The sequence below is a fragment of the Anomaloglossus baeobatrachus genome, chromosome 8 (assembly GCF_048569485.1).
Source record: "Anomaloglossus baeobatrachus isolate aAnoBae1 chromosome 8, aAnoBae1.hap1, whole genome shotgun sequence".
Classification (NCBI taxonomy): Eukaryota; Metazoa; Chordata; class Amphibia; order Anura; family Aromobatidae; genus Anomaloglossus; species Anomaloglossus baeobatrachus.
Window position 1 is genome coordinate 71,472,608 of NC_134360.1, and position 20,889 is coordinate 71,493,496.

General features: G+C 44.0%; 1 protein-coding gene across 4 annotated transcripts in view; it reads right to left on the reverse strand.

Moving 5' to 3' along the window:
• Nucleotides 1-20,889, reverse strand: part of CACNA1I (calcium voltage-gated channel subunit alpha1 I) — a 1,217,075-nt gene that overhangs the window by 60,715 nt on the left and 1,135,471 nt on the right. For all 4 annotated transcript variants that reach the window (XM_075321783.1, XM_075321781.1, XM_075321782.1 and 1 more), the window contains one exon: nt 6,061-6,381. In XM_075321783.1, coding sequence (XP_075177898.1) covers nt 6,061-6,381 — 321 coding nt within the window. The remainder of the gene's footprint in view (nt 1-6,060; nt 6,382-20,889) is intronic.

Here is a 20,889-nt window from a genome sequence, read left to right on the forward strand (position 1 = left end):
CTTCTCATCCATTTTAACCATCTTTCCTATCCCTGCTGAAGAAAAGCAGGCCCAAACCATGATCCTGCCACCACCATGTTTGACAGTGTGGATGGTGTGTTCAGGGTGATGAGCTGTGTTGCTTTTACGCCAAACATATCGTTTGGCTTTGTGCCCAAAAACTTCGATTTTGGTTTCATCTGACCAGAGCATCTTCTTCCACATGTTTGGTGTGTCTCCCAGGTGGCTTGTGGCAAAATTTAAACAACACTTTGTGTGGATATCTTTGAGAAATGGCTTTCTCCTTGCCAATCTTCCAGAAAGGCCAGATTTCTGCAGTGTACGACTGATTGTTGTCCTATGGACAGACTTTCCCACCTCAGCTGTAGATCTCTGCAGTTCATCCAGAGTGATCATGGGCCTCTTGGCTGCATCTCTGATCAGTCATCTCCTTGTTTGAGATGAATATTTGGATGGACAGCCAGGTCTTGTTAGATTTGCAGTAGTATGATACTCCTTTCATTTCAATATGATCGCTTGCACAGTGCTTCTTGGGATGCTTAAAGTTTTGGAGTCTTTTGTAACCAAATCCAGCTTTAAACGTCTCCGCAACAGTATCACGGACCTGCCTGATGTGTTGCTTGGTCTTCATGATGCTATCTGCGCTTTAAACAGAACACTGAGATTATCACAGAGCAGGGGCATTATACGGAGACTTGATTACACACAGGGGCTTATATTTATCATCATCAGTCATTTAGGACAACATTGGATCATTCAGAGATCCTCAATGAACGTCTGGAGTAAGTTTGCTGCACTGAAAGTAAAGGGGCCAAATAAAATTGCACGCCCCAATTTTCAGTTATTTATTTTTTAAAAAAGTTTAAAATAAGCAATACATTTCATTCAACTTCACAATTGTGTCCCACTTGTTGATTCTTCACCATAACATTAAGATTTGTATCTTTATGTTTGAAGCCTGAAATGTGGGAAAAGGTTGAAAAATGCAAGGGGGCCAAATACTTTCGTAAGGCACTATATCTATGGCAAAGGGACTAATTTTCCAACCACTGGGTCCCTCACCAATATCGAGACCTAGGACTCCGAAGATATTCATGTGACTGGAGCAGAAGTCGATCATGCACACCTCCGCTCCATTCATTCCTATTGGCTTTCCGGATGGATAGTTGTCTGGTCTTCGGCAGTCCCATTAATAATCATTGGAGTGGGGCTACGTATGACCGAACAACGCTCCATTCAAATGAGGCTCTTCAGCGCTCTGGTTCTCGAGATTGGTCTAGTTCCAGCAGTTGGATACACAGCGTTTGGTAAGTTATCTCCTACCCTTGTACCCTTGCATAGGGAATAATTTATAAACTTAGTACAGACCCTCTAATGAAAACATGAAATGTTATAATATATTGCTAGGTTCTGACATTACTTTATGAAATGCTCTACTGATCATTAGAATGAAAGCCTTTTAGTAAAGATTTAGGCCCTGTGCGTACTAGATCCTCTGAAAGATTTCCGCACCTGCGGTAAAAAACCGCAGCACACCGTACCTGAAAACCGCATGCGGTTTTGCCGCGGTTTGTTGCATTTTTTTGTGCTGAATTGCTGCGGTTTTGGTGCGGATTTTCCGCAGGTTGTTTCCTGCGTTTTTTTTACCATTATCTATGACCAAAACCGCAGGTACCTGAAGTAAAGAAGTGACATGCTCATTCTTTTTGCTGCAGTAAACATGCAGCAAAACCTGTAGGTGAAAAAAAATGCAGTGTGCGCACAACCTCTTTTTTTTAACCTAGGTTTTGCTGCGGAAGGATTGCAGCAAGGTTATGAACATTTTCTGCAGCAAAACATGCAGCAAAACCACGGCAAATCCGCGGCAAAAACTGCAGCGTGCGCACAGGGCCTCAGAGCTCTGCCCTTTGACTGTTTTTCCTTCCACAGTGGTGCACGGGACACCCAAAGTGCGGGGAACCGCAGGACTGCACAATTAATCCCCTACAATTGACATACAGTGGATATAAAAAGTATGCACAACCCCGTTAAGAGGTTATTATCATGTAAAAAAAATATACCCAAAAGAATTATTTCTTAACCTTTTTCACCTTTCATGTGACCCATTAATTATCTGAACAAATCCATTGATAAACAAACTGAAATCTTTTTGAAGGGGTAATAAATATAGCAAAACTATCATAATATGGTTGCATAAGAGTGAATACCCTCCTATAATTGGGGATGTTATTGTGTTCACAATTAACCAATCACATCTAAACGCATGGTAAATAGTCAGTATACAGCTGCCCTCATTTACAGGAATTCTCAGTAACCTCATTTTGTGCTAAGATTTTTCAGTAGGATTTTCCTAGATGCATTTTACAGGATAAGCCATGATCCATAAGCGGCTTACAACATAGCAAAGGGATCCTCATTGTTTAAAGTTATTAGTTAGGAAAAAGGTAACAAAAAATGATCAATACTGTGAAGATAATAATCAGAAAGTGACGCAAATTTGGCACAACTGTTCGTCCATGAAAAAATGATGAAAAGACAGGAAGAAAATTAGCAACATTATAGGAGATATTATTTCTATGTTGTTTATGGCAACAATCTCCCTAAGGGTGGCTTTACATGCTACGATATCAGTACCGATACCGCTAGCATGTGACCCGCCCCCATCTTTTGTGCGAAACGGGCATATCGCTGCCCGTCGCGCACAAAATCGCGCACCTGCGTCACACATACTTACCTGCATAGCGACGTCGCTGTGACCGGCATACCGCCTCCTTTCTAAGGGGGCATTATGGCCGGCGGCAGGTAGGAGATGTTCCTCATTCCTACGGGGGTCACACACAGCGATGTGCACTGCCGCAGGAACGAGGAACAACAACGGGAAAGCAATAGTATCGATAATTGGGAGAGGACCCCCATGTCAACGAGGAACGATTTTGGACGTTTTTGCAACGATCCAAAATCGCTCCTTGGAGTCACACACTACGAGATCGCTACAGCGACCGGATGTGCGTCACAAAATCCGTGACCCCAACGAGATCGCTGTAGCAAAATCGTAGCGTGTAAAGCCCGCTTAAGTCTTCATATGTCTGGCTTGTGGGCCAGAGTAAATATGCCCATAAAAAGGATTATTGACTCCCAGAAACTTATATAAACCTATACAAAGCATACAGTGCTCAGTCGCATACTGTGGAGATAGTGTGATGCATATTTCAAAGTCATATCCTAATGATAGCATTATATGTATATAAGAATATATTAGAACCAAGGTTGAGGTAATCACAATGGGAAGCCGTATTTTATTTCAGAATCATGAAGAAATAATAACAACGCTACTCAAAGTTATCAGTATATGTTAAAGTGCCGCTGCAAGGATAATTATGCAGCAGTAGTAACAAATTAGGAATTCTGAGTGTAAGAGAAGGCAATAGTATAGAGGCTATAATATAAATTAATAGCTAACAAGATGCCAGTGCATAAATAGATATTAATTTATATTATAGCCTCTATACTATTGTTATTATTTCTGCATGATCTTGAAAATAAATATGCTTTCCCACTGTGATCTCAACCTTGGTTTTAATATACTCTTATATGCTATCTATTACCTATTATGCTATCATTATTACCGTATATGACTTTGAAATATGTATCCAAGGTATGTGACAGAATTTTTCTTCTGTGTACGCTGTCCCCTCAACATTTTTTTAATTGTGTGCATTCAATAAAATTTGTTTTTATTTTAATGAATGGTTCCCTGTTTGTTTATATAGGCTTATTTTATTGTGGGGTGGTGTGGCAAGATGGAAGCCTTTTTATTGCAAAAAAACCCAAAACATTCAAGCCCTGCTATGTGTTACCAGAACTTACATCAAGTCTGCCAAAAGCATGTGGGAAAACAGGTTAATGTCCTAATTTCAAAAGATATGCCTGGTGCAAACCAACACTGCGTGTCACAAAAAGATCACCATACCCACAGTGAAGTATGGAAGATGCAGCATTTTGCTTTGGAGCTCTTTCTTTTTAAGCTGGAAATGGGGCTTTAGTCAACGTGGATGGAAGTATGAACAGTTTCAAATATAAGTCAATTTTACAACAAAACCTTCAGACTTCTGCTTAAAAGCTGAAGAGGAATATCACCTTTCAGCACAACAAAGACCCTAAGCATACTTCTAAATCAACAAAAGAATGGCTTCACCAGAAGACAATTAAAGTTTTAGAATGGCCCAGCCGAAACATGTATCCAATTAAAAATCTGTGTTTACCTGAAGACACCGCCTTACAGAGGAGATACCCTCACAATCTGACTGTCAGGAAGAGTGGACAAAGATTGCCAATTCTATATGTTCCATTCTGATGGACTCCTACCCAAGAACACTTATTGCTGTCATAAATTCTAAGGGTACATGAATAAAGTATTAGTTTCAAGGTGTGCATATTTATGCAACCACATTATTCTATCTATTTTTCCACCTGAAAAAATTCTCCTAACATCAGATGCACTGGAAGAAAACGGTGATTCACTGCTCTTCCTAAACATCAGTGTTCATGTCATTTCTAAGCACTAGGTATGTGTGACCTGCTGCCCTGCTCCTGCACTTCTTCTCTGCTCCATAGAGAAAAGAAGTCACTGGATATTAAGTTATCCGTTCAGGCAGAAGTCTAACATTTTAAGATTAACCCTACTGGCACAGGCATTGATGTCACAGAAGAGAAGATTTAAAAAAATACATAAAATAACCAACAGGATAAACATTTATTACAAATGCACAACTATTGTGGACTGCACAGGTCTTCATAACTGCAGTCTTAAAAGTATCTTGCTGACTTCATCGATCCTGATTTCTATGGTCTTACTATCACAGGGTGTAACAGTGTATGTAATGACAGGACAGGAGCTCCTAGGCTGGCCCTCAGACTAGAGTCTCTGTGCTGTTCCTTATCTCAAAGGTAGGCTTGATGGTAACCAGGTCCGAGCCCCCACCGTGACCCCGACTCCTGTCCGAACCCTGATCCTACTCCCCCTCTCCCACACCCTGGGCCAGGCCAGAAAACACAAAGACAAAATGCAACAAAATGACACGGACAAGGGAGAACGCAAACTTGTATACACAGCACTCAAAACATAAAGGAGAGATAGTATGTGTACTGGAAAGCAACGGAAAAGGGGAGAAGTAATGCACAACAGAGGACCACTCACACCACTCAGAAGTGCAACATGGATCAACATAAACAGGACGGCCACCCCCACAGAGTGGAGGCACCGGACTGGAGAGCAGCGACACCCATCAGACCGGAAAGCCCCCCTAGGTGTTTATAATAAAAGTGTTTTTTACATTATACACAGCGGCCTACGCTCTTACATACAGTATTCTGGAATGCTGTATATAATATAACATCCTACTACGGGTGGCCGCAGCTTATGGGGGGGAAATTGGATGATAGGTTCCTTTTAAATTTGAGGAAATTTGCTGGACCAGAGAAATACAAAAAATTTACGATTTCTGTGAATCACCAAAAATGCTCACTACTATTTTACACAATGCAAAGGCTATATCAGCCAGAGAAAGCTAATGTGACCTTAGGGTGCGACTGGTCAGACTTTGCCACAATGCCTTGGACTATCACAGCACATTGTATTGCACAGTATTTCTTAGCCTGTATAAAAGCTGAGGTGGGGAGTGCAGCTACCTTTTTAGGGTGCAACTATTTAGAGGAGGACACAGCTCACAGCTTAGCAATAGAATTAGGGAGAAAAAGCTAAATAAAACTTATTATACTGTAGATATGTGCAACAGTACATTAGTGAAGAACAGCTACCATCTGTTTGCCGTACCCAAATATGCAGAGGTAGCATTGACATTACTAAGGTTGTGTTCGATGAAAAAGAGTTGGCGACCTGAGAGTGATATACGCAGTTTTTGGGTAAAAATTTGACAAAGCTGACGAGTTCAAAGTTCAAAAGACAAGATGACCATTATTCAGCACTTCCGTAATGTACGGTACACAATAACCCCAAGATTTTTAAAGTTTCTACACCCAATCAAATACTTAATTATTTACCTGAGCTGGGGAAAAGCACCTCAAGTTCCGATGTCCTTCTGTCGCCGGTCTTCCTCCCCGTCCTCCATTATCAAGAGCAGACACAGGTGACGTTTGAGAACAAAGACCATGAGCCAACTCCAATTCAATCTCAGCGTCCAGCTCCGCGTCCTCCTGTGCTTCTTTATTGCTGTCATCCAGGTGCTTCATTAATACTGCAACCACCACATTTATTAGAACGAACTGAGCTGTGAGCACAAAGCTTACAAAGTACAGAGGCGAGATGAACTGGAGATTGCTCAAGCAGCTGCGGTCATCATTGGTGCAATCACGGAGAGTATCCTGCGGGCAGATCAGAAGGAATATCTAAGAATCCTAGTAATACATTGTAACACATGGATAAAACGTTCACTGTTGGAAAAAGGATAAAATATTTTACTGCTGGGTTTACTAACTAAATACCTATTACATTAATCAATATGTTACAACATTACATGTTACCACATTTATTTATTTACTATTATGCTAATTATTAGTCCAGAATGAAAACTAGCAAGTACAGAACATGAGCATTATTTCCAATTACTGTGAGCTAATTATTTATATTCCTGTTCAGGAACTACATCTACAGAGAGCGTCTCCTGCTCTGGGGAACCTGTAGTTACAGACGGCCTAGCTACTTAAATGGTGACCGAGTAATGCTTAAATTCCTTTAAATTGGTGCTGCAGATAAACCTAACACTTGCTGCACTGGGGTATTGTAATGCTGCCACCAGGGGGAGCCAGAGCTCTGCAGCAGATGACACTACACAGAGCAATGAGAACCAGGAAGGAAATGCACAGCGTTCTCATGCACTGCCTAATCAGCACAGGTGAGAGGCAGAACTGCAGGGTATGTGAGGAATAGTGAGACAGGCTGGGTCAAACACCATACGGGCAGAAGCAGGACCGGAGGAGCGAGCAGAAGCGAAGTCAAAGTCAGGCTAAGGTCAGTACCGGAGGAAGCAACCGAGTGGGGAAATAGGAGGGGGGACACAGGACAGGAGGGATGACCAGGGGACAGAACACAGACAAGGGCACGGGGGCACAGGAACAGACAGATCAGGATATCACTCACAGGACCAGCAATCACAGGCCAAGCAGAGCTAAGCTTATAGCCGGCGCTGGTTCACTGGAAGTGTCAGCTTTTAAGGCATCCAGGGGCCGGAAGTGAGGCCCGAGAGAAGGCTCCGCCCCCTAGCCATGTGTATAGGGAGGCGAATCATGACAGGTATACTGTAATTAGCTTTTTATTACGTCCTGAAAGGGATGGTCTAAAATTAACATTAATTTGATCCTAAATTTCTGTTTATTTAAAGGGAAAATCTAATGTAAAAAAAAACCCTTTAACCTGCAGACATGGGGTTAATCTACAGTATAACAGCATTCTGACAGTGTGCAGCCACCACACTGAAAGCTCCATTGCCAGGATGAAATTAACTTTATTCCTCCCTGCAGCGTCCGGCTTTCAGTCACAGAAGCACAGCCAGCATGGTTTTAGGCACCACACTGTGTATAGTGAGCGGCAGCTGTAACTGTGCCCCTGGCACTGACCGACAGGAAGCTTTGTTCTAATGCCTTGCTGAGTTGGCTGTCTGTCAGTGCCGGGGTGTGGTTACAGCTGCCGCTCACTATACACAGAGCAGTGGCTTGAACCGCGCTGGCGCCTCCCCTATGACTAAAAGCCTGAATCTGCCGGAAGAATAAAGATCATTTCCTCCTGGCAGCGGAGCTCACAGTGTAGCATCTGCAATGTATTAACATGCTATAAATCTGTAAATTAACCCCATATATGAAGGTTAATAACAGTGTTTTACATGAAAGGGTCCCTTTAATGCAATAATCAAATCGTTTTTCTAATACACTCTAAGTAAAAAGTCCGTACAGTTCCCTCTCTGCGCTATTTTTTTGTTTTTTTTTTCCCTACATTTTGATAAAATTTTGTGTTGAGAATCCCCAGTGGAGTTGAGCGCGGTTCGTGGTTCGTGGTTCTCCAGTTCTAGGCTCGAGTGATTTTGGGGCATGTTCTAGATCGAACTAGAACTCGAGCTTTTTGCAAAAGCTCGATAGTTCTAGAAACGTTCGAGAACGGTTCTAGCAGCAAAAAAACAGCTAAATCCTAGCTTGGTTTCTGCTGTAATAGTGTAAGTCACTCTGTGAATCACACTATTATGACATTTCAGTGTATAGTGTGCGTGAACAGCGCCTTCAGATCACTGCTGTTTGTATAATGGCGATCGCCATTTTTTTTTTTTTTCTTGTCTTCCTTCCCTAAGCGCGCGCGTCTTGTGGGGCGGGCCAGCATGTCAGCCAATCCCAGACACACACACAGCTAAGTGGACTTTGAGCCAGAGAAGCAACGGCATGTGTGATAGGATGTCCATGTCACATGTCCCTGCATTATAAAACCGGACATTTTCCTGCAGGACGCCATTATCTGCCTTCTGCGTCTTTGGTGTCAGACATCACTGTCGCAGCTCCGTCCTCCTGAGTCCTATAGCCGATACAGCTGTATGCGCTGCATACACAGCGTTAGACAGCTTAGGGAGAGCACTTTATAGCAGTCCTTTTAAGGGCTCAAACCGGCAGGGTCAGCGTTAAGGTGACAGGTCCTGAAAACAGCGCCAGCGTCTGTGCAGCCAAGGTCAGGGATTTCCTCCCTGCATTTCCCTATTAGGAGGGAATAGAAAGGCAGGCTTCCATTCCTCTACCCAGAGCACCACAATCCTGCCACTGTACCCTCTTGTCCTCTGCACACTCCAACTCATTCTAACTAAGCCATTATACTAGCAAACACTCAGTGTACCTAGTGGCATCCTAAACGTGGCTATTGGACTTTGCTATAGTCCCACTAGTGCCAAGACATTTGCAGAGCGCATCTGCCTGCGTTGCACACTCCAACTCATTATAACTAAGCCATTATACTAGCAAACACTCAGTGTACCTAGTGGCATCCTATACGTGGCTATTGGACTTTGCTATAGTCCCACTAGTGCCAAGACATTTGCAGAGCGCATCTGCCTGCGTTGCACACTCCAACTAATTATAACTAAGCCATTATACTAGCAAACACTCAGTGTACCTAGTGGCATCCTATACGTGGCTATTGGACTTTGCTATAGTCCCACTAGTGCCAAGACATTTGCAGAGCGCATCTGCCTGCGTTGCACACTCCAACTAATTATAACTAAGCCATTATACTAGCAAACACTCAGTGTACCTAGTGGCATCCTATACGTGGCTATTGGACTTTGCTATAGTCCCACTAGTGCCAAGACATTTGCAGAGCGCATCTGCCTGCGTTGCACACTCCAACTCATTATAACTAAGCCATTATACTAGCAAACACTCAGTGTACCTAGTGGCATCCTATACGTGGCTATTGGACTTTGCTATAGTCCCACTAGTGCCAAGACATTTGCAGAGCGCATCTGCCTGCGTTGCACACTCCAACTAATTATAACTAAGCCATTATACTAGCAAACACTCAGTGTACCTAGTGGCATCCTATACGTGGCTATTGGACTTTGCTATAGTCCCACTAGTGCCAAGACATTTGCAGAGCGCATCTGCCTGCGTTGCACACTCCAACTAATTATAACTAAGCCATTATACTAACAAACACTCAGTGTACCTAGTGGCATCCTATACGTGGCTATTGGACTTTGCTATAGTCCCACTAGTGCCAAGACATTTGCAGAGCGCATCTGCCTGCGTTGCACACTCCAACTAATTATAACTAAGCCATTATACTAGCAAACACTCAGTGTACCTAGTGGCATCCTATACGTGGCTATTGGACTTTGCTATAGTCCCACTAGTGCCAAGACATTTGCAGAGCGCATCTGCCTGCGTTGCACACTCCAACTAATTATAACTAAGCCATTATACTAGCAAACACTCAGTGTACCTAGTGGCATCCTATACGTGGCTATTGGACTTTGCTATAGTCCCACTAGTGCCAAGACATTTGCAGAGCGCATCTGCCTGCGTTGCACACTCCAACTAATTATAACTAAGCCATTATACTAGCAAACACTCAGTGTACCTAGTGGCATCCTATACGTGGCTATTGGACTTTGCTATAGTCCCACTAGTGCCAAGATATTTGCAGAGCGCATCTGCCTGCGTTGCACACTCCAACTAATTATAACTAAGCCATTATACTAGCAAACACTCAGTGTACCTAGTGGCATCCTATACGTGGCTATTGGACTTTGCTATAGTCCCACTAGTGCCAAGACATTTGCAGAGCGCATCTGCCTGCGTTGCACACTCCAACTAATTATAACTAAGCCATTATACTAGCAAACACTCAGTGTACCTAGTGGCATCCTATACGTGGCTATTGGACTTTGCTATAGTCCCACTAGTGCCAAGACATTTGCAGAGCGCATCTGCCTGCGTTGCACACTCCAACTAATTATAACTAAGCCATTATACTAGCAAACACTCAGTGTACCTAGTGGCATCCTATACGTGGCTATTGGACTTTGCTATAGTCCCACTAGTGCCAAGACATTTGCAGAGCGCATCTGCCTGCGTTGCACACTCCAACTAATTATAACTAAGCCATTATACTAGCAAACACTCAGTGTACCTAGTGGCATCCTATACGTGGCTATTGGACTTTGCTATAGTCCCACTAGTGCCAAGACATTTGCAGAGCGCATCTGCCTGCGTTGCACACTCCAACTAATTATAACTAAGCCATTATACTAGCAAACACTCAGTGTACCTAGTGGCATCCTATACGTGGCTATTGGACTTTGCTATAGTCCCACTAGTGCCAAGACATTTGCAGAGCGCATCTGCCTGCGTTGCACACTCCAACTAATTATAACTAAGCCATTATACTAGCAAACACTCAGTGTACCTAGTGGCATCCTATACGTGGCTATTGGACTTTGCTATAGTCCCACTAGTGCCAAGACATTTGCAGAGCGCATCTGCCTGCGTTGCACACTCCAACTAATTATAACTAAGCCATTATACTAGCAAACACTCAGTGTACCTAGTGGCATCCTATACGTGGCTATTGGACTTTGCTATAGTCCCACTAGTGCCAAGACATTTGCAGAGCGCATCTGCCTGCGTTGCACACTCCAACTCATTATAACTAAGCCATTATACTAGCAAACACTCAGTGTACCTAGTGGCATCCTATACGTGGCTATTGGACTTTGCTATAGTCCCACTAGTGCCAAGACATTTGCAGAGCGCATCTGCCTGCGTTGCACACTCCAACTAATTATAACTAAGCCATTATACTAGCAAACACTCAGTGTACCTAGTGGCATCCTATACGTGGCTATTGGACTTTGCTATAGTCCCACTAGTGCCAAGACATTTGCAGAGCGCATCTGCCTGCGTTGCACACTCCAACTAATTATAACTAAGCCATTATACTAGCAAACACTCAGTGTACCTAGTGGCATCCTATACGTGGCTATTGGACTTTGCTATAGTCCCACTAGTGCCAAGACATTTGCAGAGCGCATCTGCCTGCGTTGCACACTCCAACTAATTATAACTAAGTTGCATTGTCAGGGATATTTATTCTTTATTATTCTGCTGTTAATAAAGCTAGACCACCACTGCAATCTTCACCACCTCTCAATTTTTACTACTACATTTTCAGTCCACAATCTTGTCGCAATCAACATGAGTGGCAAAATGACAGATGCTGGTGGAAAGGGGAAGAGGCGTGGTGGAAAAGGCAAAAAAGGTTTTGTCTGTGTGGAAGGTGGCAAAGCTCCATTATCATCTGCTGAAGATAGACCATCTACCAGCAAAAGTAAGATGTCTACTACTTACCGTGGACAATCCGATGTGCTCCCTTTTTTACGGACACAAACAACAGGAAGAAAGGTAGATGATGGGCAAAAAAGGAAAATGCTTGAATGGATCTCAAGTGGTCCAACAAGTACCCTCTCAGCCACTTCAAGTACTGCATCCAAAAAACACCAGTCCTCTGAGTTGTCATCCCAATCACACTTGATTTCTCCCAGCTCTGAAGTCTCCATCAGCCCTGCACAGTATGGTGGAACTGAGATGGCTGAGTCTGCAGAGCTGTTCAGTCACACTATAGCCTGGGAATCAGAGGTCTGCTCCCAAGCTACAGTGAGTACAGAACAGGAAATGGTCTGCAGTGATGCCCAGAACCTTTGTGACTCTGATTCAGGCCGTGAGGACCAAGTTTCTGAGCATAATGTTGACCCTTTGTCACAAACTGTAACACCTGTGGTTATAGACAATGAGGAACATACTGATGAAGATGAGACGCAGATACCCGATTGGGATGACAACTTAAATATTCGGTCAGGGCAAGAAGAGGCTCGGTCTGAGGGGGAGGGGAGTGCAAACACAACAATTGATGATGAAGTTCTAGATCCCACCTACTGTCAACCCCCAGTCAGGCACTCGAGGAGGTCAACAGAGGCGGTGGAGGAGGATGCAACCGACGACGAAGTTACCTTGCGCCTTCCTGGACAGAGTCGGAGCACTGGTAGCACGTCTACAACTGCATCCTCAGCCACCACTCTGCCTATGAGCATTATTCGGGGTGGATCAACAGGTCGCATGGCCTCTAAGCCTTGCCTAGCCTGGTCCTTTTTTGACATAGAAAAAGATTGCCCAAATCATGTGATATGTAAAATTTGTCATGATTCTCTTAGTAGAGGTCAAAACCTCAGCAGTTTGACAACTTCTTCCATGAATCGTCACATGAATAAATATCATAGGTCCCGGTGGGAAGCTCACCGTGCTGCAATGCGGCCTAGCGGAGCGAACCATCCACCGCCCGCCCCTTCCAGTGCATCCGCGCGCTCTTCATCTTCTAGGACTGTGGGGACAGCTGTCACACCTGGTTTTCCACGCACAACTTCCACCACTGTAACCGCAACAGGCAGTTTGCTTGGTAGGTCGTCAGTTGGTTTGGAAGGGGAAACAAGTGAGTGTGTACAGCTCTCTCAGACATCGATAGCACCAACGTTGGATGAAGGCAACATCATGTCTCCGCCTGCACTTTCCTCACAAACCTGCATTTTTCCAGGGACACCCTACTCAACACCGTCTACACACAGCAGCCAGATCTCTGTCCCTCAGATGTGGTCAAATAAAAGGCCACTTCCTCCGACCCATGACAAAGCTAAGAGGTTGACTCTATCCCTCTGTAAGCTGTTGGCTACCGAAATGCTGCCTTTCCGCCTAGTGGACACACAGGATTTTAGAGACCTTATGTCTGTCGCTGTGCCCCAGTACCAGATGCCTAGTCGCCACTACTTCTCTAAGAAAGGTGTGCCCGCGCTACACCAGCATGTCGCACACAACTTCACCGCTTCCTTGAGAAACTCTGTGTGTGAACGGGTGCATTTCACCACCGATACTTGGACCAGTAAGCATGGACAGGGACGTTACATGTCGCTGACTGGGCACTGGGTAACTATGGTGATAGATGGTGAAGGGTCTGCTGCACAAGTCTTGCCGTCCCCACGACTTGTGTGTCAATCCTCTGTCTGTCCAAGTTCCGCCACAGCTTCTGCATCCTCCACCTCATCTGGGTCCTCCACCTCCGCCCCAAGCCTGCCTGGTCAGGCCACCAGCGTTCTCACTGCGCAGAAGGAATCACGCACGCCTCATTACTATGCTGGCAGCAGAGCGCAACGGCATCAGGCGGTCTTTAGCTTGACATGTCTTGGGAATAAGAGTCACACAGCTGAGGAGTTGTGGTCAGCTCTGCGGTCCGAGTTTAATAAATGGTTGTCTCCACTCAACCTGCAGCCTGGTAAGGCCGTGTGCGACAATGCTGCAAACCTGGGTGCGGCACTTCGCCTGGGCAAGGTGACACACGTACCTTGTATGGCTCACGTGTTGAACCTTGTTGTCCAGCAATTTTTAACACACTATCCCGGCCTAGATGGCCTTCTGAACAGGGCACGAAAACTGTCAGCTCACTTCCGCCGTTCAAGCGCCGCAGCAGAGCGACTTGCATCGCTCCAGAAGTCTTTCGGCCTGCCGGTTCATCGCCTGAAATGCGATGTGGCGACACGCTGGAATTCAACTCTCCACATGTTACAGCGACTGTGGCAGCACCGCAGAGCCCTGGTGCAATACGTCATGACGTATAGCCTGGGACAACGAGATGCAGAGGTGGGGCAGATCACCCTGATGGAGTGGTCTCAGATCAAGGACCTATGCACCCTTCTGCACAGTTTCGACATGGCGACGAATATGATTAGCGCTGACAATGCCATTATCAGCATGACGATTCCAGTCATTTACATGCTGGAGCACACGCTAAACACTATTCGGAGTCATGGGGTGGGACAACATGAAGGGGAGGAACTACAGGAGGATTCATATGCGCAAGGGACAACAACATCACCAAGGTCCAGATGTTCATCATCACCAACGCAGCAGGCATGGGACCATGGGGGACAGGGATCGACAAGGGCGCATAGTAGCAGGCGAAATGTTGAGCAAGGTGCAGGAGAACATGAAGAAATGGAGGACGAACTGTCCATGGACATGGAAGACTCAGCGGATGAGGGAGACCTTGGTCAAATTTCAGTTGAAAGAGGTTGGGGGGAGATGTCAGAGGAAGAAAGAACGGGTAGCACCTCTATGCCACAAACACAGCGTGGACTTGGTCCGCATGGCTGCGCAAGACACATGAGTGCCTTTTTGTTGCACTACCTCCAACATGACAGTCGTATTGTCAAAATTAGAAGTGATGATGACTACTGGATTGCCACACTATTAGATGCCTTGTACAAGTCCAAATTTTGTGACATAATTCCAGCCATAGAAAGGGACGCACGTATGCAGGAGTATCAGCAGAAGCTGTTACTCGATCTTAGCTCGGCTTTTCCACCAAACAACCGTGCAGGTGCAGGGAGGGAATCTCCCAGTTGTAACTTGACAAACATGGGACGGTCTCGTCATCTTCAACAGTCTACACGTACCAGTAGCACCGTAAACCTAGAAAAATGGCCAAAGCTCGCAACTTACGCCTTGGAGATTTTGTCGTGTCCAGCTGCCAGCGTTGTCTCTGAACGTGTATTCAGCGCTGCTGGGTGTGTGCTGACAGATAAGCGCACGCGTCTGTCCAGTGACAATGTGGACAGACTGACGTTCATCAAAATGAACAAGTCATGGATCCAGAAGGAATTTACTACCCCTGTGTCATCCTGGGGAGAGTAAATGCTTGTTGATTTGGAATGTGCTTGATGCAAATCAAAACATCCTGTTTGCAACTAGGGCCCAAGTCCTGCCACTGATGGGGTGGGTGTCTGTGTGGCCCAATTTTTGGAAAAAAGGGAGACTCCGTTTGGAGTAACCCTTGCTTACATTGTTTTTAAAAGAAGCCAAGATGAACAAGTCATGGGTCAGCAAAGACTTTATCTACCTACCCCGGTGTCATCCTGGGGACGGATAAGAATGGCGTATTTTTGAATGTGCTTGATGCAAATCAAAATATCCTGTTTGCAACTAGGGCCCAAGTGCTGCCACTGATGGGGTGGGTGTCTGTGTGGCCCAATTTTTGGAAAAAAGGGAGACTCCGCTTGGAGTAACCCTTGCTTGCTGTGTTTTTAAAAGAAGCCAAGATGAACAGAGCTGGGATCAGGAAAGACTTTGCTACCTACCCCGGTGTCATCCTGGGGACGGATAAGAATGGCGTATTTTTGAATGTGCTTGATGCAAATGTAGCTGTGAAGTGTACAACTAGGGCACAAGTGCTGCCACTGAATGGGTGGGTGTGTGTGGGGCACAATTTTTGGAAAAAAAGGGAGACTCCGCTTGGAGTAACCCTTGCTTGCTGTGTTTTTAAAAGAAGCCAAGATGAACAGAGCTGGGATCAGGAAAGACTTTGCTACCTACCCCGGTGTCATCCTGGGGACGGATAAGAATGGCGTATTTTTGAATGTGCTTGATGCAAATCAAAACATCCTGTTTGCAACTAGGGCCCAAGTGCTGCCACTGATGGGGTGGGTGTCTGTGTGGCCCAATTTTTGGAAAAAAGGGAGACTCCGCTTGGAGTAACCCTTGCTTGCTGTGTTTTTAAAAGAAGCCAAGATGAACAGAGCTGGGATCAGGAAAGACTTTGCTACCTACCCCGGTGTCATCCTGGGGACGGATAAGAATGGCGTATTTTTGAATGTGCTTGATGCAAATCAAAACATCCTGTTTGCAACTAGGGCCCAAGTGCTGCCACTGATGGGGTGGGTGTCTGTGTGGCCCAATTTTTGGAAAAAAGGGAGACTACGCTTGGAGTCACCTTGCGGTGTTTTACATGATTTTAGAATGGCGTGCCATGCCTATATCTGTGTGTCCTCCTCTTTTTCCTTGTCCAGCTGTTTTGTTTTCGCATGAGTATATGTCCTTGTCACTTTCCCATGTGTTTGAGTTGTTTGTCACCTTTTGGACACCTTTGAGGGTGTTTTCTAGGTGTTTTACTGTGTTTGTGATTGCCTGCCATTGTTTCCTATGCAGTTCGAGTTCGGTTCGTCGAACGTTCGACGAGCCGAACTCGAACGGGACCTCCGTTCTGCGAACCGACCTCGAGCCGAACCGGGACCGGTTCGCTCATCTCTAATCCCCAGTGCATGCTGGGATACTCAAATGGGTCAACTTCAAGGGGCAGAGGCTACGGTCACTCCTGCAACCTCTGTTCTCACCCCGAAACAACGCGTCATCTGTGATATTTGTTTAAGGGCTGGTCTAGTCCCTGCTCTACTGAGTATGTGTCAATTGTCAAATCCGGCATATGTCCAGTACAAGCTCCCTTGTCACTGTGCGATATTCCTTTTCACTGTACAGCGATAGTGCGCTCCCTCACGGGCTCTAATGAGGAGTGAGAAGCCGGATATGATAACCATTGCGAGTAAGAAAAGCAGGTGAGCAGACACCAGGGGAAGGTCTGGTCTCTCCTTGACTGCTCCTCTCCTTAAAATGCGCACTGACAGAGCGTTCTCTTCCTGGTTCATCATGGTTCATTAGAGCCAGCGACAGAGCACACTGTCACTGTGCATTGAAAATAAATGTTGCACAGTGAACAAAGGAGCTTGTGCATAGTCAAAAGTAACAATTGACGCATGCCTAGTAGAGGTGGAAGTAGCCAAGCCCTCGAAATGGATGTCATTGTTACTGATTTATTTCAGGGTGGTTACAGAGGCTGTGCCAGTGACCTCAGCCTTTTAGACCTAATGAAGTCCCATTTGAGTATCCCAGCATATACTGGGGATTCTCAAATGTAGAGTCATCAAAAGAGAAGTAGGTAAAATAGTTAAATAAAACAATTAAATTAAAGATGGGAAACAGAAGACTTTTTAATTAAAGTAAGTTAGAAAAGTAATTATGGTAGATTATTACATTAAATAGACAGACATTTAGGATTAAAGTGAATGTTAGTTTCAACTCTTTTAATGCTATTGAATGCGCAGCATTGTGACTGTTATTAACACTGTTGCGTTGCAGCACTAGGGTCCTGGGTTCAAATCTCACCAAGGACAACATCTGCAAGGAGTTTGTATGTTCTCCCCGTGTTTGCGTGGGTTTTCTCTGGGTTCTCCGGGTTTCCTCAAGCACTCCAAAGACATACTGATAGGGACTGTTAGTTCTCCCGGACGAAGCGGTCAATTAACACCGCGAAACGCGCGTCGGAGGTTTTTCTGGCAGTTAGAGATACATCGGTGGGGCTACTGTGATTATGGGTGAGAATTTATAATAAGTTTTTATGGGCACTTGATCACTTTACTCTGCCTAATTATGGCTGGGACAAGGGGCAATATGATGAATTAATATATACAAAAGCCCCTTTCCCTTATTTATTGCCCTCTATCTATTTATACTTATATAGTCAAATTTTTACTCCCCTTGCACATCCCCTTAAATTATACTGGTGTGTCTGCCTCTTGTGTGATTAAGAATGGGGCTGGTTTTCCTCTTCCCCTTTTCTTCCCCCCCCCCCCCCCCCCCGTTGTGAACATCTGTGGCACCTTGTTTTTAATGTGTGTGATATTTTTTCTATTTTCTATTTATGCTAAAAATTATGATTGATCAATAAAAATATGTATTTTTACCTCAGCCATTTAATCTCCAGTTCTTTTTGTGGTAACTTATATCTCTTTAAAGAGGGGCTTCATGATTAATGAGTTATCTGAATTTTGAGATGTTGAGCATTAATGTAATTCTGTTGTATCTAGGGAATTTAGATTGTGAGCCCCAATGGAAAAAGTGATGATTAGTGTTGAGCGAGAGTGCTTGATCGAACATCGGGGTGCTTGGGTATGCTAGGTGCTTGGCAGAGTATTGCAGGGTGCTCGGATGTATTGTCAGTGAAACAAGAACACAACGAGCAGGATCCCTTCATTGAATGATGGGAGCCGGCACTCCAGTGTGTGCCATTTGCAGTTTCTGAATGGCTTTCCGGGGGCATAAAAAGAAGGTTTTTTGGATGTAGTGTATCAAGTTAAAAAAAACAAAACCCACTCCCTTCCCTGGAGATGATCTGTATATGGCTGGCTGTATGTGTGCGAAGAGCCAAACTACCCAATAATTGACCTCCATAAAACTCCTTACCCGAGTTGAGCACTTTCAGAGCATCTGACCTACTTGGCTCGAGTATCGAGCACCCAAGCAATTTAGTGATCGGCCATCCCTAATGATGATGTATCTAAAGTGACGTAGAACATATATATATATATATATATATATACTGTATCTATATACAGTGCTTGCGAAAGTATTCAACTCCCTTGAATTTTTCAACCTTTTCCCACATTTTAGGCTTCATACATAAAGATAAACATTTTAATGTTATGGTGAAGACTCAACAACAAGTGGGACACAATTGTGACGTTGAACAAAATTTATTGCTTATTTTAAACTTTTTTTATAAAAATAAATAGCTGAAAATTGGGGCATGCAATATTATTCGGCCCCTTTCCTTTCAATGCAGCAAACTCACTCCAGAAGTTCATTGAGGATCTCTGAATGATACAATGTTGTCCTAAATGACTGATGATGACAAATATAATCCACCTGTGCGTAATCAAGTCTCCATATAAATGCACCTGCTCTGTGATAATCTCAGTGTTCTGTATAAAGCACAGAGAGCATCATGAAGACCAAGGAACACAACAGGCAGGTCCGTGATACTGTTGTGGAGAAGTTTAAAGCCGGTTTTGGTTACAAAAATATTTCCAAAACTTTAAACATCCCAAGAAGCCGTGCAAGTGATCATATTGAAATGGAAGGAGTATCATACCACTGCAAATCTACCAAGACCTGGCCGTCCATCCAAACGACCATCTCAAACAAGGAAAGACTGATCAGAGATGCAAAAATGATCACTCTGGATGAACTGCAGAGATCTACAGCTGAGGTGGGTGAGTCTGTCCATAGGACAACAATCAGTCATACACTGCACAAATCTGGCCTTTATGGAATAGTGGCAAGGAGAAAGCCATTTCTCAAAGATATCCATAAAATTGTCGTTTAAGTTTGCCACAAGCCACCTGGGAGACACACCAAACATGTGGAAGAAGGTGCTCTGGTCAGATGAAACCAAAATCAAACTATTTGGGCACAATGCCAAATGATATGTTTGGCGTAAAAGCAACACAGCTCATCACCCTGAACACACCATCCCCACTGACAAACATGGTGGTGGCAGTATCATGGTTTGGGCCTGCTTTTCTTCAGCAGGGACATGGAAGATGGTTAAAATTGATGGGAAGATGGATGGAGCCAAATACAGGACCATTCTTGAAGAAAACCTGTTGGAGTCTGCAAAAGACCTGAGACTGGGACAGAGATTTTTCTTCCAACAAGACAATGATCCCAAACATAAAGCAAAATCTACAATGGAATGGTTCACAAATAAACGTATTTAGGTGTTAGAATGGTCAAAGTCACAGTCCAGACCTGAATCCAATCGAGAATCTGTGTAAAGAGCTGAAAACTGCTGTTCACAAACGCTCTCCATCCAACCTCACTCAGCTCCAGCTGTTTACAAAGGAAGAATGGGCGAGAATTTCAGTCTCTCGATGTGCAAATCTGATAGAGACATACCCCAAGAGACTTGCAGTTGTAATTGCAGCAAAAGGTGGCGCTACAAAGAATTAACTTAAAGAGGCTGAATAATATTGCACGCCCCAATTTTCAGCTATTTATTTTTTAAAAAGTTTAAAAAAAGGAATAAAGTTTGTTCAACTTCACAATTGTGTCCCACTTGTTGTTGATTCTTCACGATAACGTTAATTCTTTATCTTTATGTTTGAAGCCTGAAATGTGGGAAAAGGTTGAAAAATTCAAGTGGGCTGAATACTTTCGCAAGGCACTGTGTATATATATATACATATATATACTGTATATATATATATACATATATATATATATATATATATATATATATATATATAAAAGCATCATAATAATGTAGCACATTTTTTACAATACATGTAATAATGTAGCGTATATCTATTACGTACACCATTCTCGGTGACTGGGTGCTTGAATAGAAAATCACAACATCTACATTCACGTGACCATACTTTCGGTCCTGGTGTTGTCCATGGAGGAAATATCACACGGAGAGCACTATAACCAGTGTTACTCAGTTGGGCTTTCAGATGGCCAATTTTAACATGGACCAAATGTGAAAAAAGAAAACAGCATGCACTAATATTTTCTGAATTTATGAGACTATTTAAGTGTATGAGCACTTAAAAAAAAAATCAGATCCAATATGGATCAATCGAATAGTGCGCCATTTTTTTACGGATACATTGCAATTATGAACCTAGG